Source organism: Meles meles, chromosome 10, assembly GCF_922984935.1.
Source record: "Meles meles chromosome 10, mMelMel3.1 paternal haplotype, whole genome shotgun sequence".
Classification (NCBI taxonomy): domain Eukaryota; kingdom Metazoa; phylum Chordata; class Mammalia; order Carnivora; family Mustelidae; genus Meles; species Meles meles.
Genome location: NC_060075.1, coordinates 89,604,467 through 89,621,392, shown reverse-complemented (window position 1 = coordinate 89,621,392; position 16,926 = coordinate 89,604,467). Strand labels below are relative to the sequence as shown.

General features: G+C 49.7%; 1 protein-coding gene across 11 annotated transcripts in view; it reads left to right on the top strand.

Moving 5' to 3' along the window:
* The window catches only part of ATXN7L1 (ataxin 7 like 1), a 238,767-nt gene that overhangs the window by 177,182 nt on the left and 44,659 nt on the right, over positions 1 to 16,926 (top strand). For all 11 annotated transcript variants that reach the window (XM_046020554.1, XM_046020553.1, XM_046020549.1 and 8 more), the window contains one exon: positions 5,314 to 5,536. In XM_046020554.1, coding sequence (XP_045876510.1) covers positions 5,314 to 5,536 — 223 coding nt within the window. The remainder of the gene's footprint in view (positions 1 to 5,313; positions 5,537 to 16,926) is intronic.

Sequence of the window (16,926 nt, the reverse complement as noted above, 5' to 3'; positions counted from 1 at the left end):
CAGAAATGCAAAACAAGTAAAAGGATCTGGTCTTCGGTCCTCGGGTCCCCAGCTCCTCAAGGCTGCGGCCTCAGGCTGTGGGCGTGGGACTGCTGACCGGGACCTAAAAGGCATCTCTTTCCTCTTCCGAAGGGAGCAGGGATGGCATGCTGGAAAGCCCATACAGGTGGGCGGGGCAGGGGGCGGGGTCCTCAGGGCTCTTCCAGGCTGCCCCTGTCCACTGCAGCATCTTCCAGGATTGTCTAGTGGAAGAGCTGAGACCACGGGCTGTTAGGTTTTCTAGCTTTGTAACCTCGGGCATGTCATGTCTCTGAACTTCATTCCCTTCATCTGTGGCAGAGAGCTAGTAATAATACCTCTCTTAGGTTATTGAAAGAATTAAATGCTCCAAGGGAAATCAAGTGTTTCGTAGAGTGCCTGATACAGGGGACTTTCTTAATAAATTATTAGTAGTGTTGGCCAGAGGACAGAGGGGTGAGACCAGAGGTTGCTAAGCCAAGATCAGTCACAGACGTTGTTCTTGACACTTCCTTCCGTATGGGTGTTCTCACAGTGACTTTGTTTCCACTTTAGTAGTAAGTGGAATATTTATTTATTTATTTATTTTTATTTGTTATTCATATTTAGCTTTAGCACAGTAGATGGGTTTGGTCTCTCTGTCCAGAAAGAAACGCGTCGTAAGAGCGATGAACTGTTGCAGTCTTTCACTTTGGAAACAATCCCTCAATGAAATAATCCTAAAACATTTTTTAAATAAATTAGTATTTTTTTAAAGCCAAAAAAGAAAACCAAAAAACCAGACAGTAAGCACATGGCTTAAAAAGTGACTCAATAATATAGAGCATGATTGACTGTTACCTAACCATTTTAAGTGACCGGTATATGAGAATCAGTAGCGTATAAATAGAATAATGGTAGTTGAAAAAGAATAATCCAAAACAGCAATTGATTGCCGTTTTGCTAACACATCTATTTACATTAACAAAGAAAGAGGGACGCCTGGGTGGCTCAGTAGGTTAAGCCTCTGCCTTCGGCTCAGGTCATGATCCCAGGGTCCTGGGATCGAGCCCCACATCGGGCTCTCTGCTCAGTGGGGAACCTGCTTCCTCCTCTCTCTCTGCCTGCCTCTCTGCCTGCTTGTGATCTCTCTGTCAAATACATAAATAAAATCTTAAAAAAAAAAAAAAGAAAAAGAAAAATTGGAGAAAAAGTTTTTCTCTAAAAAAATTGTAAAAGTCTATAGTGAATAAAAAATTCAATGTTCTATACACTCTTCCTGGGCAGGGCAGGTGGAATAAGTATAATTATAAGGATCTACCTTAGACTGTCCCTTGGGACCAAAACAGAATAAAATAAGCCCAGGGTGGGTGAGGACTCGCGTCAGAATGATTGTCGCAGAAATCTGGAATGCTGTACCCAAGGACATTGACCCTGCACAGAGTACCTTTTTACGAGAAACGGGGACCCCGTGTGCCTCTCTCAGCAGCCCACCCACCTCTCCCCCAAAAGACAAAAAACCATGTGAGTTCTGCACGGGTGGGTCATCCCAGACTAGAGAAACACCGATTGAATAGGAATTGGATCTTGCTGAAAAATCTCCTCACTCCGCGCTACCCAGGACATCAGTTCTCCCCATTTTCAAAAGCTTCGCCGAGTGAAGTGTGCGGCTCGCCTCCTAAGGGAGGCTCTGATCACTGTGACCCGGGCTCCCCACTTTAAATCCGTACACAGACTTTCTCGCTCGTACCCGTGGCGGCCAAGCTTGTTCTTGAAGCTCAGGGGACAGAAGTACGGGTCTCTTTGTGGGGTACCTTGAAAGAGTGTTACATTTACTCCCGTCTGAACTCAGTAGGAAACACTGCTTTAATCTGTTTATTACAATTCAAAATCACACATTTAAAAAAAAATTAAGGGTAAAGGGCTATCTTCAGGTTTTGATGAGTAATTCTCTCCTTTACAACTTTTCTTCTAATTGGTCATTTAAGGAGAATTAATGGAACTAAAAACCAAGAAATAAGCGTATCTGTTGATTTCCTTTTTTTCTGTGAATCTAGGAGTGGAACGTGTTGGCTGGGTCACTAAACAGAGTTCCCTGAGAAGGTGATTTTAGAATCATTGGTGTAGCTCATTCGTTTTGTCCTTAATCACACCCTTCCTTGTGATTTATCTTTGTTTACGATTATTATTATTATTATTTAAAAGCTATAATTCTAGTGGAGTTAACATACGGTGTTGTATTAGTTTCAGGTGCGCAATATAGTGATTCACCCATTCTGTACGTTACCCCCTGCTTATCAGGACAAGTACACTCTTTTTGTTTTTTTAATAGGGCACTCGAGTTAGGTGGGGAGCAGAGTAGGAGGGAGAGAAAGAATCTTAGGCGGGCTCCACGCCCAGCACAGAGCCCGACACCGGGCTCCATCTCAGCGTCCTGAGCTAAAGTCAAGCAAAGGACACTTCACCGACTGAGCCCCCTGGGCACCCCATGACAAGTATACTCTTAATCGTAATCCCCATCACCTTTTTCCCCCATCCCCCCGCCCACCTCCCCTCTGGCAACAACCAGTTTGTTTTCCCTAGTTAAGAGTCTGTTTTTGGGTTTTTTACTTTGTTTGTTTCGTTTCTTAAATTCCACATATGAGTGAGATCATATGGTATTTGTCTCTCTCCATTTACTTGTATTATTTTTAACTCTTAGTTTTGCAAAACAAAATTTCTCTTCGTTATCAAAGCCCACCTCTCCCCAGAGCTGAGAACTATTTCTGCACATCCTTCCCCCACAACCCACTGTGTCAGCTTGAGCAAGTGATCAGCAAGTGAGTAAATGAAGAAAATGTCAAAACAGTGGTGGTAAATATCAGGGACATATTTTTATTCTGGAAACCTCTGGAAGGGCAGCAAGAACTATGGATTCGAAGTGAGAAGACTTGGTTCTGGTCTCTGCGTGGCCCCCAACTGGCTTCGCCCTGCAGGCTGGTAACCGATAGCCCCTCTAGCCTCGTCCATCAGCACGGAGAACTGGCTGACTTGCAATCCAGTTCTGATCTTCTGTGATTCTGAGTCCTGAACTTCCTAATTTCCTGACTCCAGATCTTGGTCACAGTACACCCCATTTCCTGTCTTCCTGAGAAGCCACTCGGCCTCCTGCACACGGCACAGGGCCCGTTCCTCGCGTAGCCATTGGCCCTGACCTTGGCGAGTCACCTCTCCGCTCTGGGTCTTCTTTGGCTAGTCAGCCATGAGGAGGGTGGAGACGCCTGACTGCTTCCTGCCTGTCTCGCAGGGGTTGTAAAGGCCAGTCCAATTTCACAAAGGATGAATTCCTCCAAGGAAGACCCTGCCTGGGTAAAATATTTCAATACTTCAGCTGTAATTATTGCCACAATATTCGGGAATCATGAGGGATGAGGAGAGAAGCAACGGGTGTTAAGTATCCTTGTATCTATGGTAATGGAGAGGCAAGAGACCTTAGAAGCCACCTAGGGACCCTCTTCATTTACAGATAAAGACACAGAGACTGAGACTGCGCAAGTGGTGGACCCCAGGCCAGAGGCCCAGGACTGCGGGGCGGCTGGAGTTGGAGCCTCAGTCCCTGGCTTGCAATCCAGGGTTCTCCCACTACTTCAGAACGGATGCCCTGGGACCAGCTCTTGGTTTGTAAAACCTACATCAGGATGGTTCTGGGACCGGAGCGTGGATGCAGGGTCTGCTCTGACTCAATGAAGAAAAACTATCCGGGAAAGTTCCTGAGTATAGGCAACCTACAAGCACTGGTCAGGCAGAAGTACCCTCAACAATCAGATGGTGCTCGAAAACCCGCTTTTCCCCCAGGCTCCACTTCATCAGAGGACAAGAGTCAGTCTGCTTAAGACAGTCCGGCAGCCCATCAGTGTGAGGGAACCTAGAGAAACTCCCAAGAGCCCATTCCCGATCACCAAGTGAACTTGGCTTTCTTCTCCTAGGTCAGGTACCCGGAATAACTAACTGCCAGAAATGTCTCACTCATGAGAAAAGCCTGATACCCAGCTTGGAGATGGAGGGACAACGTGGACTGTCATTTTCAGCTCCCACCTTGTTCATTGTCACGTTCAACCCAGATTTCCAGATCTGTGATGTTTAGTTCTTCCCATCAGGACATCATTTTTTTTTTGGAAGATTTTATTTTTTAAGTAATGTTGACCCTCAGTGTGGGTGGGGCTCAAACTTACAACGCCAAGGTCAAGAGTCATATGCCCCACCGACTGAGCCGGGCAGGTGCCCCACATCGGGACGTCTGACGTAATTTTCTTTATTTATTCAGCACTTGAACGAACACCCCCCGCCCCACTGTATGGGGGCCCCAGAGAGCCAGAAGGAACTTAGGATTTCAGAGCCTTTGTTTTTGGGGGTCCAGGATTCCTTCCTATAATTGTGTATGAAGTTTTTGTGCGTGTGTAAGTGCATGTTTTTCTTGAGAGGGGGTTCCCTAGCGTGGATCAGACGTGTTACCCTGTAACAGTTAAGGACTTGATGTCGTGCACCTGTCGTCCTGGTCAACATCCCCATCCTGCCCATTGAGTCACGACCACACGGGCTGATAGCGGGAGAACAAGTGAGGCATATCTGCCGAGAACTCTAGTATTTTCTGTAGAACCTCAGGAAGCTGTGCCCGTCCGCTTAGACCCAGCCCCACATCTGTGACTTCTCCCTCAAGCACGGATGTCCTGTGAGTCCGAGCCCAGCAGCTGGGGCCTGGCCCTCAGTGAGCCCTGGAGAGGCCGCAGGGGCACGTGGCCAGAAGCCGGGCCACTTCCTGGCATTCAAAGACCCTTTCATTCAGCCCTCCTGGTCCTTCTGACCTTCATGCTCCTCCTAGGGGTTGGTGGGGAGGGGGTCAGGTTCAAGAATTTCCTATTTGTTCTCTTGAGAGCCCTGCTCTACCCGCTGCTGAGGGACCTTGTGGCCTCCGAGGAGCTGTCTGGGGATCACTTGGGCTATATGGTTGCCCCACCGTGTTCTGGGAACACCTGGTTTCCTCTGCTAGTCCTGTGGGGCTGGTTTTGCAGAAAGCAAGCCCAGTGGACTCCTCCTTGAGAAGCCGGGTATTAGTTGAGCGTGCCATTTGATAGAAAAATTCAGAACGTCGTCACTCCTCATTGGTGGGATAGGAGCAGATGTCCAGACAAAATCGTAGTCAGAACTGGGACTTCGGGCTCCCGACCCTGCAAGATAGACGCTTTTCTCTTTGCCTCTTGTGTATTTAAGTGTGCGTGAGCGTGTGGGGCTCGCTTGCTCCCCTTGATGTGCTGAGTTCTCTTCTTTCTTCCTCTGCAGAGAGAAGACACGGGTCAATGTGTAGGCCTTCTCCCTCTCCAGCATCTCCACCCTCCAATTCCAGGACATCGTTAGCACAGGTGAAAACTAAAGCCTGTCTCAGCGGCCAGAACTCTGCCAGCAGCACCTCAAAGCCATTCAAAACGCCCAAAGACAATCTCCTTACCTCCAGCAGCAAACAGCACACGGTCTTTTCTGCAAAAGGATCAAGGGACAAACCATGGTGAGTGTCGGGCGCTGGCAGCCGGCAGCTGTCTGTCCTGCGTCACCGCAGGAAACGGTGTTTACCCTCTGGCTTTGTTCCTGGTTGACGTGTCCAGGAATTTGGGGAATGAGGAGGGAAGGGGCAGAAAACCAGAATGACGGGCCTGGGGACGAGAAACCTAAACCCCGAGGGGGCACACGGGGCCTTAAGGCACCACGTGCCTGACAGGGGAAACCTTTACGTCCCTGAGAGCTGAGCCAAGCCGTGTCTAAGAACAGGGTGCCAGGGAAGTATTCCTCAGTGAGGCGGTCGTCTCAATTTTCTGCCCCAGTGAAGAGAAGCACTGATGAATAATCAAAAGCAGGGACAGTTTGCCCAGCGGGGAGTGAGGCCCTGTGAGGCAGGCACCCCACCGAGCCTCCCTGCTCTGAGCAGACTGGCCTCCTCTCCCTCCCGAATAGCAGCCCACAGAGGCAGGAAATGGGGAGCTGACCACTGAAAGGAAAAGAGGAAATCCAAAGAGAATGTCACCCCTTTGAGGGGTGGAAGAGGGCTGGTTGCAAGTGACTGTAGAGAATCAGAGGCTCTGGGTTCCTTTTTTTTTTTTTTTTTTTTTTTTTTTTTTAAAGATTTTATTTATTTATTTGACAGAGAGAGATCATAAGTAGGCAGAGAGGCAGACAGAGAGAGTGAGAGGGAAGCAGGCTCACCGCTGAGCAGAGAGCCCGATGTGGGACTCGATCCCAGGACCCCGAGATCATGACCTGAGCCGAAGGCAGCAGCCTAAACCACTGAGCCACCCAGGCGCCCCGGGTTCCTTTTGTTTTGTTTTTATCTCAGTGTTTACCCAAACGTCAGGGAAAGGTTACCTGTGGAGTGGACATATAGGAAACGAGACATGGAAAGGAGGACAGGAGGCAGGAGGCACACATCTTCAAATACGGACAGCCCCAACGTGAAACACTTAAGCCTCTAGCCTTCTCATTCAGGCGTCGTGGAGGCGGACGAGGGATAAGTGTGGAGCCTGCCTCATTTGTATATTTAAAGAGAAAACGTGTTCTCTTAATTAATGATAGTTAATTACACTTAAGTTCATACCTAGGAAAGCTGTGGACTAAAATCATCCATCAATTAGTTTGTCACCGCTCACTGGAAATTATGATGACTTTGTAAAGAGCGAATTATGCCAGATCAATTAGAGAGCCTCTTGTGATAGAGTGGAAAGGTTTAGACACAGCTGTCAAGGGGGGGAGTTACCTGTCATCCAGGTGGGCCTCGTGGGCAGGCTTTGTTCTCTCTGCTTGTTAGGATCCCGGGGCCATCCTGTAGGAGGATGGAGCAGGTTAGGGAAGGCCCAGCCTGAGAGTGACGGTGGGTGGCCCCTGGACCCAATTGCTCCGGAGTGAGAGGCTCCCTTGTATCCATGACCTCAGCAGCCTCAGGTGTCTCGATGTAAGCACATGCACGCTCTGGCCATCACTGCCCCCGTACAGATCTCAGCTGGGTGACCCTGGGCAAGTTGCTCGATCCAGTATGCCTCAGTTTTCCTCATCTGTAAAATGGGGCTACTGAGAGCTCTACCCCGTGGAATTGCTGTGAGGGTCTAGTGAGCTAATTTTTATGAAGGCAGCAAGTGCAGTGTCTGGAGAGGAACACACATTTGATATAACGGTGAGGATAATGTTACCATCCTCATTGTCATCTGCGCCAAAGGACAGAGCTCCTCTAACTGGTGACAAAGGTTGGGAAGTCAAATCTCTCTGCAAAACTAGAGAAATGAAGTTGAAAATGGAAAAGGATAAAGTCCTTTCTTCAGAGTCTAGAGTACTGAGAAACCACCAGAGAGAGCTGGACCAGGGGCCTGGGAGGAAGGAGCCAGAAGGAGAATCGGGGGTCACGGAAGATCATAATATGAACACAACGGACCACAGATGATAGACATCCCAGCGGCATGAGATATGCTCCAAGACGTCTCCTCAAGGAGACCCCTGGGTTAGATCAGGCCCCACGCTCCATTCAGACCAACGCCACATGCCCTCATGAAGACCGCTGTGGGCCAGGCCCATCAGCCCAAGCAGGGTGGTTCTGGAAGTCTCCGAGAACATTGGCCAGGGCCCACAGAAGAGCAGCCAGAAGGATTGCAAGGAGGGAAATCCTTCTTGGGGAATAAGAGGCTCCAGACACTAGAGCACTCGTCTTGTGTGAAGAACGGAGACCTGGCTGGTGATTGCCCACCTTCAAGGAGGCAAACCTGAAGACTGACGAGGGGCGGGCAATGCAGGAGGCTTTCTCCCTGGCCTCTACCAGCTATCGGCCCCTAACCCTCCATTGCCAGGAGTATGTCGGGAAGGCTGGGAAAACTTTTCTTGGAGACTCAGAGGACTCTGCCTTGGTTCTGGCAGGCTTCCCTGGAGAGCAGTGTGAAAGAGCCAGCATGGAGTTGGAGGCGAGAGAAGCCAGTTCAAGTCTGGGCTCAGCCAGGAATGTTCTGTGTGACCTTGAACAAGTCACTTCACTTCTCTGAGTCTCCTCTTCAAGCCTGAGTAGTATGCAAGTCTAAGTCACAGTCATCTCAAAATTTTCAAAGCTTCCTCATTGCCTTCTGGACTAAGGGTTAGACCCTCTACAAACTGGTCCCAAGCTTCCCCACCGTGTCTTTCTTTGGTACCTGTCTAGCATATCCATCTGTCTTTACTCAATTTAACATTTAATAAGTACTAGGGGCGCCTGGGTGGCTCAGTGGATTAAGCCGCTGCCTTCGGCTCAGGTCATGATCTCAGGGTCCTGGGATCGAGCCCCGCATCGGGCTCTCTGCTCCACAGGGAGCCTGCTTCCTCCTCTCTCTCTGCCTGCCTCTCTGCCTACTTGTGATCTCTCTCTGTCAAATAAATAAATAAAATCTTTAAAAAAAAAAAAAAAACATTTAATAAGTACCTACTATAATACTATGTGCCAGTTCTGTAACAAGGCCTATATACAAGGTATATATGGGGGCCCCTTATGTCCTCTTTGGCATCTTTGTGCAAATAGAAAAAGCTTGGATACAGCCCTGTCCCAGAGTGCACTGTTGGCTAACGGTCTTCGTCCCCTACTCACTTCCTCAAGCAGAAATCCTGGTGCAGTGCATAACCTGTACAACTGTACACTGTAGCCTTAGGGATGCAAAATTAAATAAGACAAAGACTCTCAGACTGCCTGGGTAGCTCAGTCATTAAGTATCTGCCTTCAGCTTAGGTCATGATCTCAGGGTCCTGGGATTGAGCCCCGTGTCAGGCTCCGAGTTCAATGGGGAGTCTGCTTCTCCCTCTTCCTCTGCCACTCCCCCCACCCCAGCTTATGTGCTCTTGTGCATGCTCCCTCTCTCTCAAATAAATAAAATCTTAAAAAAAAAAAGACACAGACTCTCTTAAGGAGTCTGTAATAAAAAGAGACAGATGCTAACACAGAGTACAATGTGTTAAGAACCAAGATATTGGTAGAACAAAAGATGGGCACCTACCCCAGTCTGAGGACTCAGGAAGGGTTTTTCAGAAGGGGTCACCCTAGAGCTGAATTTGAAGGATAAATAGGAATCATCTAGAAAAAGAAAACTAGATTCAGATGGTGAATGTTTTATCTATTTTACCAACATGCTTTGGGTATTTTGGAATTTTTTTAAGAAAATGGAAAGAGGGTCCCAGGCAAAGGGAATGGACTGCACAGGGGTATCTGCATGTGGGGAGAGGGGGCAGGTGAACCTGGGTAGGTGGGCAGGGCCATATTATGAAGTTCCACTCTGTGTGCTAAGTTCAGGGATTTAGACTTCTGTTAGGCTGCACGGAGCTCCTAAAAAAAGGATCAGCTTCCCGGGGCGCCTGGGCGGCTCAGGCGGTTAAGCCTCCGACTCCTGATTTTGGCTCAGGTCACGATCTCAGGGTAGTAAGGTCGAGCCTGCGTGGGGCTCTGTGTTGAGCATGGAGCCTGTTTGGGATTCTCCCTCCCTCTGCCCCTCCCGCGCCCCCCACTACAGCAGCTTTCCGTGGTGGTCGAGCCCCCTGCCTGCCGTGTGAAGGATGGCTTGAGGGGCCACTTGGAAAGCCCAAGAACAGTGCGGTTGCTTTGAATATCCCCGGTGAGGTGCGGGGACATTCTGCACACAGGCAGCGGTCGCGGGCATGTGCAGAAGGGGTCAGGTAGGGGAAACACTGGGCAGAAAACCGCCACAGGACCTCAGCACTCGTTGCAAGCAGGGCTTGGAGTACATGAAAAGAGCAGGATGCCGCTGTCCTCCCAGGCCTGGATAGCGGGCTGACTGGTCCTGCTGCTGTCTCGTGAGGAAGATAGGAAGGGCCAGGGTTTAGGGTGGGAAGGAAAGGCGGGATTAAACTGGGAAGTCCATGCGTGTGCAGTCCAGACACCTCAGAGATGTGCCGGTTCCTGTCCAGACCACCGCGATAAAGTGCATAGCGCGGTAAAGCAAGTCCTATGAATTTTGGGTTTCCTGGTGTATATACAAGTTACGTATACACTACACTGTAGTCTGTTAAGTGTGCAACAGCATTGTCTTTAAGAAACAGTGTATCCACCTTATGTATGTATATACGTATTTTTAAAGATTTTATTTATTTATTTATTTGACAGAGAAGAATACAGCAAGAGAGAGAACACAAGCAGGGAGAGTGGGAGAGGGGGAAGCAGGCTTCCCGTCAAGCAGGGAGCCCGATGTGGGGCTCGATCCCAGGACCCTGGGATCATGACCTGAGCCGAAGGCAGAGGCTTAACTGACTGAGCTGCCCAGGAGCCCCTTTATTTTATTTATTTATTTAAAGTTTTTAATAAAATACTTTATTGTGGTGTGCCTGGGTGGTTCAGTCGGTTAACCATCTTTCTTGGGCTCAGGTCATGATCCCAGGGTCCTGGGATCAAGCCCCGCATCCAGCTCCCTGCTCAGTGGGGAGCCTGCTTCTCCCTCCCCTCCCTGCTCGCTATTTGTCTCTCTCTCTCAAGTAAATAAATACATAAGTCCATAAAACTACTTCATTGCTATGAAAAGTGCTCACCGTCATCTGGGCGTTCGGGGAGTCGTAACGGTTTTGCTGGTAGAAGGTCTTGCTCGTGTGGACGGCTGCTGACTGATGGGGGTGGCGGTTGCTGGAGCTGGGGGTGGCTGTGACAAGTTTTTAAAGTAAGACAACAAGACATTTGCAACATTGGTTGACTTTTCCTTTCAAGAGGGATTTCTCTGTAGCGCACAGTGCTGCTCAAGAGCATTTTACCCCCAGTCGCCAGAACTCCTTTCAACACCGAGACCATCCTCTCAAACACTGCTTTACCCACCGGGTTTCTGTCGTATCTCAATCCTTTGCTATCGTCATTTCCACGGTCTTCACAGCATCTTCTCCAGGAGTAGATTCCATCTCCGGAAACCACTTTCCTGGCTCCTCCGTTCAAGTTCTAGCACGAGATCGTTAACATTCAGCCACATCTTCAGACTGCACTTCTGACCCTAATTCTCTGGCTGTTTCCACCCTCCCGTAGCTACTTTTTCCACCGGAGCCTCGAGCCCCTCTTCATGGCATCTAGAATGGTGAATCCTTCCCAGAAGATTTTTAGTTCATTTGGTCCAGACCCCTCAGAGGAATCACAATAGGGGGCAGTTACAGCCTTAAGTGAAAGGTATTTCTCCAGTAGTAAGACTTGAAACTCATGGTGCTTCCCTGGTCCACGGGCTGCAGAACCAGACGCCGTGTTTGCAGGCATGAGAACAACACAAATCACGGTGTCCATCTCCATTGGAGTTCTTGAGTGACCAAGTTCATTGTCCATGAGCAGTTGTATTTCTTTTTTAACTTTATATTTTTTTAAGATTTTATTCATTTATTTGACAGACAGAGATCACAAGTTGGCAGAAAGGCAGGCAGAGAGAGAGAGAGAGAGAGAGAGGAAGAAGCAAGCTCCCTGCTGAGCAAAGAGCCCGATGTGGGGCTCCATCCCAGGACCCTGGGATCATGACCCAAACGCAAGGCAGAGGCTTTAACCCACTGAGCCACCCAGGCGCCCCTAGCAGTTGTATTTTAAAAGGAATCTTTTTTTTTTCTTTCTTTTCTTTTCTGAGAGGTTTGGTCTCCACAATGGGCTGAAAAGATTCAATAAACCATGTTGTACACAGATGCGGTGTCAGGCGGGCTTTGGTGTTTCATTTAGAGAGCTCCAGACAGAGTTGATTTAGTGTCATTCTTAAGGGCCCCAGGATTTTTGGCCTCGTAAATGAGCATTAGGTAGAACCTAAAGTCCCCAGCTGCCTATCAAGAGAGCTGGCCTGTCCTTTGAAGCTTTAAAGCTAGGCATTGACCTGTCTGTAGTCATGAAAGGCCCAGAAGATGGCATCTTCTTCCAGTAGGAGGCTGTTTCCCCTACATTGAAAACCTCTTGTTCAGTGCAGCCGCGTTCATTCATGATCTCAGCTGGATCTTCTGGAAAAACTTGCTGTAGCTTCTCCATCAGCACCTTCTGCTTCACCTTGCTCTCTTACATTCTAGAGACGCCTTCTTTCCTTAAACCTCATGAACCAACCTCTGCTCGCTTCAGACTTTTCTTCTCTCACTTCGTCTCCTCTCTCAGCCTTCAGGGAATTGAAGAGTTAGGGCCTTGCTCTGGATTAGGCTTTGGCTTAAGGGAGAGTTGTGGCTGGTTTGATCTTCTGTCCATATCACTGGCCATATCCATGACCCCTAAAACGTTCTCCATTTATCAGCAGTAAGGCTATTTGGCTTTCTTATCATTCATGTGTTCTCTGGAGTAGCACTTTTAATTTCCTTCAGGAATTTTTCCTTTGCATTCCCAGCTTGGCTGTCCGGTGCAAGCTTTTGGCCTGTCTCGGCTTTCAACATGCCTTCCTTGCTACGCTAAAAATTTCTAGCTTTTGGTTTAAAGTGAGAGACGAGTGCCTCTTTTTTCCCCTTGAACACTTACAGGCTGTTGTGGGGTTATTCACTGGGCTGATCTCAAGACTGTTGTGTCTCGGGGAATCGGGGAGGCCCGAGGAGAGGGAGAGAGCCCGAGAACGGCTGAGAACGGCTGGTCAGGGGAGCCGTCAGAATACGCTTGTTGCTCAGCTGCATCTGTGGTCTTATGCGATGTGGTCTTATATGGATGCGGTTCGCGGCGCCCCGAAGCAATGATTACAATAGTCACAGCAAAGATCACCCGTAACAAGCATCATAATAATGAAAAGTTTGAACTACTGCAAGAATTACCAAAATGTGACACAGAGAAGCAAAGTAAGCAGGTGGCTGTTGGGAAAATGGCACCGAAAGACTTGTGCACGAATGGCGACCAAGCGAAATGCACTAAGACATCCACATAGAGATGTCCGGTTGGTGGCGTTGGATGTGGGGACCCAGAGGTCAGGAGAGTGGCATGGGCTGGGAATGGAGCCCATTCAGTGTAGTCATCAGTGTAGTGTAGTGTAGTGTAGATGGAGTCATCAGTGTAGACACAGGCATGGAGACTGGAGGTACAGATGGGTCCTCCATCTTGTGTGTGGCTTGAAGCTTGTGTGGCTTGAGAGGAGCAGGGGTCAAGGGCCAGGGACGGTGAGGGGGTGGAGGGTGTGCGAGGGAAGAGGGTCTGAGGAGGGAAGGACTACTAAGCTGAGATTCTTCCCATGGCACCCTGGCCCTTCTTTCCTCGTCCAGATCCTCAGTGCCCTCACAGCCTGTCTGCCAGGCCACCTTCTCCGTGAACCCCGTGCCTCACCCCCTTCCTCCCCGCGGGCCCCCGATGCACTGACATCTTTTAATTCCCCTGGCACTTCATGTCTTCCTTTCCTGTGACTCTGTCCGGGGTCTGCCCCAGGTTAGACCTCCCGCCACTCCTTCTGCTCCATAGTAATTGCCAGGCCTCACACTCGGCCAGCGTGGTCCCCTTGTCGGTAAATATTTGTTGAATTGAATGAAATTGATCTGACCATTGAAAGGGTTTGTAAGATTTCTGTTCTTGGAGACAGTTAAGCTTTTACCTACAACTGTTTGGACTGGCATTCTCCAGTGGAAGTATAATGTGCGACACTCGTGTAGTAGTAAACGTTCTAGTAGCCACGCTGGAGAAAGTGAAAAGATCACAATTTTTTTTTTAAAGATTTTATTTTTTTGAGACAGAGAGGAGGAAGCAGGCTCCCTGCTGAGTCGAGAGCCCGATGTGGGACTCGATCCCAGGACCCTGAGATCATGACCTGAGCCGAAGGCAGAGGCTTAACCCACTGAGCCACCCAGGCACCCCAAAAGATCACAATTTTTAACAATGTATTTTATTTATCCTAATGTATCCACAATCTTCTAATTTTAACATATCAGTGGGATCATTTTCATTCTTTTTTTTTCCCCTACCAAGTCTTTGAGAGCCTGTATTTTACACTTAACGCACATGTCAATTTGGACAGTGCGTTTTCCTCATAAATACTTAACCCTATATTTAGATTTCGTAAACAACTAGAGATTATAAAATATGAATTCTCATACCCAGGTTGTTCCAAACACACTGAAGCATTTTCTAATAACTGAATCAAGTTCCTCAGATTGAATAAAATTTAAAATTCAGTTCCTCAGCCCTTTTTTTTTTTTAAGATTTTATTTATTTATTTATTTGACAGATAGAGATCACAAGTAGGGAGAGAGGCAGGCAGAGAGAGAGAGAGAGGAGGAAGCAGGCTCCCTGCCAAGCAGAGAGCCCGATGCGGGACTCGATCCCAGGACCCTGAGATCATGACCTGAGCTGAAGGCAGCAGCTTAAACCACTGAGCCACCCAGGCGCCCCAGTTCCTCAGCCCTTTTTAAAGTGCTCTATAATGGGATGCCTGGGTGGCTCAGTGGGTTACTTATCTGCCTTCCGCTTAGCTCATGATCCCAGGGTCCTGGGATCGATCCCCACGTCGGGCTCCTTGCTCAGCAGGGAGCCTGCTTCCTCCTCTGCCTCTGCCGTTCCCCCTGCTTGTGCTCTCTTTCTCTCTCTCACAAATAAATAAAATCTTTTTTTTTTTTTTAAGTGCTCACTAGCCACAAACGGCTAGTGGTTGCTGCATCGCACAGATCTGGGCACCTAGGCCAGGCGACCCTGGGTGGGGCCCTCTGGTTCCTTGATTCACAGGTGCGTGAAAGTGGCTTCTGGCATCTCTGTGACATCATGCTCCCCGCAGGAGCTGACAGATTTCAGAGTGAAGGCACGTTTGTCCTGCCTAGGTTAGCCAGCTGCCGCTAGGTGTGAGGTGAGAATGGGCCTGGCGGACGCAGGCAGGCCGTGCCAAGGATCCCCTGCCCCGAAGGAGTTCTGCCGCAGCCCCTAAAGGTCAGGAAAGCAGAAGTCTTGCGTGCAGGTGCTGGAGCATGGCCTTTAGATTAGACTTAACAGGAGTTGAGGGGCGCCCTTTTGCAAATAGCTCAAATCCCCATGTACGGCAATAAAAAACACCACTCCTGAGTTCAGGCTGACCTCCTGGCATCTCACTCAAGGTTAAAGGGCCTGCGGGTGTGTTGTTTTCTCCCTCCCATGGCTGGGAGGTTAAAAAATAACTCTGCATTAGAAGAAAGGGAGAAAAAGGGCGTCCCTACGCCACCACTCACAGCCATCAGAGCCCCCCCGTTCAGCATCACCCAGAGCCCCCCTCCACCAATGCCCTGCCCTCAGGGGGCCAGCTGTGGGGGAATACTGTGTCATCTCACCCTCTCGGTGTCCACAGAGCCCAGAAAGGCCGAGGGATGGTGGCAAAATGATTCTGTCCCTAGGTGGAAGTCAGGGGGGAATTATGGCTCTTTGGCTCTTTTGAGCTAAAATGAACATTGCAGCCTTTACTTCTTTTTTTTTTTTAATTTAAGATTTTATTTATTTATTTGACAGACAGAGATCACAAGTAGGCAGGGAGAGAGAGGAGGAAGCAGGCTCTCCGCGGAACAGAGAGCCCGATGCGGGGCTCGATCCCAGGACCCTGAGATCATGACCTGAGCTGAAAGCAGAGGCCTAACCCACTGAGCCACCCCGGCGCTCCCCCCCCTTTTCTTAAAGATTTTATTATTTTATTTATTTGACAAACATTGCAGCCTTTACTTCTGAGCCCCCTGTCAGCCAGGGGACTCGCCCTGCCTAGGGGGCCACCCTGCCTAGGGGGCCAGGTCGGCCCATCTGACTTTCCCTTCTGCTATCCCTCTGGCCACCCGGGTCAGGAAGGGAGCCGCAGGGACATTTACACCTGTGGGCGGGAGCAGGGTGAGGCTTCCCTCCTCCTGTGGCTTGTTGCCTCCTTTGGGGCCTGATCAATCTTCGTGTATGTGATGAATGCTGAAGATGCCCAGCTATTAAAAATGCAAGAGATGAGCCTGCCACCCCAGAAAGAGAATGAGCCAGAGCAAGAGAAAAATCGGCAGGCTCCCCGGCCTCCTGTGCGTGCCTGACAGTGAGGTGGGGGTGCTGGGGTCACTGCCCTCCCTTAGGCAGGTCTACTTTGGACGCCTAGAACGCCTAGAATGGGAGGCAGGTCCTCCCAGAGTGGTGGGGATTTGGGGGTTTGGGGAGTACACGTGCTCTTGAAGCCCTTCCCAGTGTCCTATGGAGACGGGGGGATAGCTGAGAGGCCGGGCCCCACCCCGGGAGAAATGACGCTGGCTTGTCTGGTCTTGCCTGGTGTTGGCATGAAGTGGGGGCAAGACCACGGCTTGTTACTCATGGCTCCCAGAGGACATAGGGACTCATCTCGGGGCTCCCACTCAGGCTGGGAGATACCAGACATCCGCATGAATGAATGATGCATGAATGAATGAAGTAGTCCGTGACACAGAGCGGCTCCTTCTACCTCAAGGAGATTTTTCTGATGTGAAAGGAAATGACGGGTATAAATAGCCTACCTTTCGGGTCCTTGATGAGAAGGCAGAGTGCCAGTTCCCATCATGGAATCGTTGTCCCTGTCCCAGTTACAAGAGCTAGGGAGGGAGAACTGTGGTTCTGGGATGATAAAAAGGAGAAACCCTTTGCACTCTGGCAAGAAGGGGAAGGTTCGGTGCTTCCCGTACCGCTGGCCCGTCTGTGTCTGTGCCTGTGTCCTGGCGCGCACTTGACGGAGTCAGGAGGGAGCTGAGACGTCGTCAGTAAGGCCTTGCACAGAAGTCCCTCCCTAGATCCCACGTCCACATCCAGCCCCTCACACAAGAGATGGTGGGGGGAACGTTCGGAGGCCAGTTTTACCCCCAGTGGTGCGGGTTTGGGTGGCAAGGGAGGAGGAGTGCGACAGAGGGTCAGAGAGGAGAACGGCAGGATGGAGAAAAGTAAGACGGTGGAGGTTACTGGAAGGAAGGAGTGAGTGGAAAGGATAGCTGGTGAGAGATTGGGAAGGAGGGGCCAGAATATTCGAGCATGGTGGGGGGGGGGGGGATAGGGAGGGGATG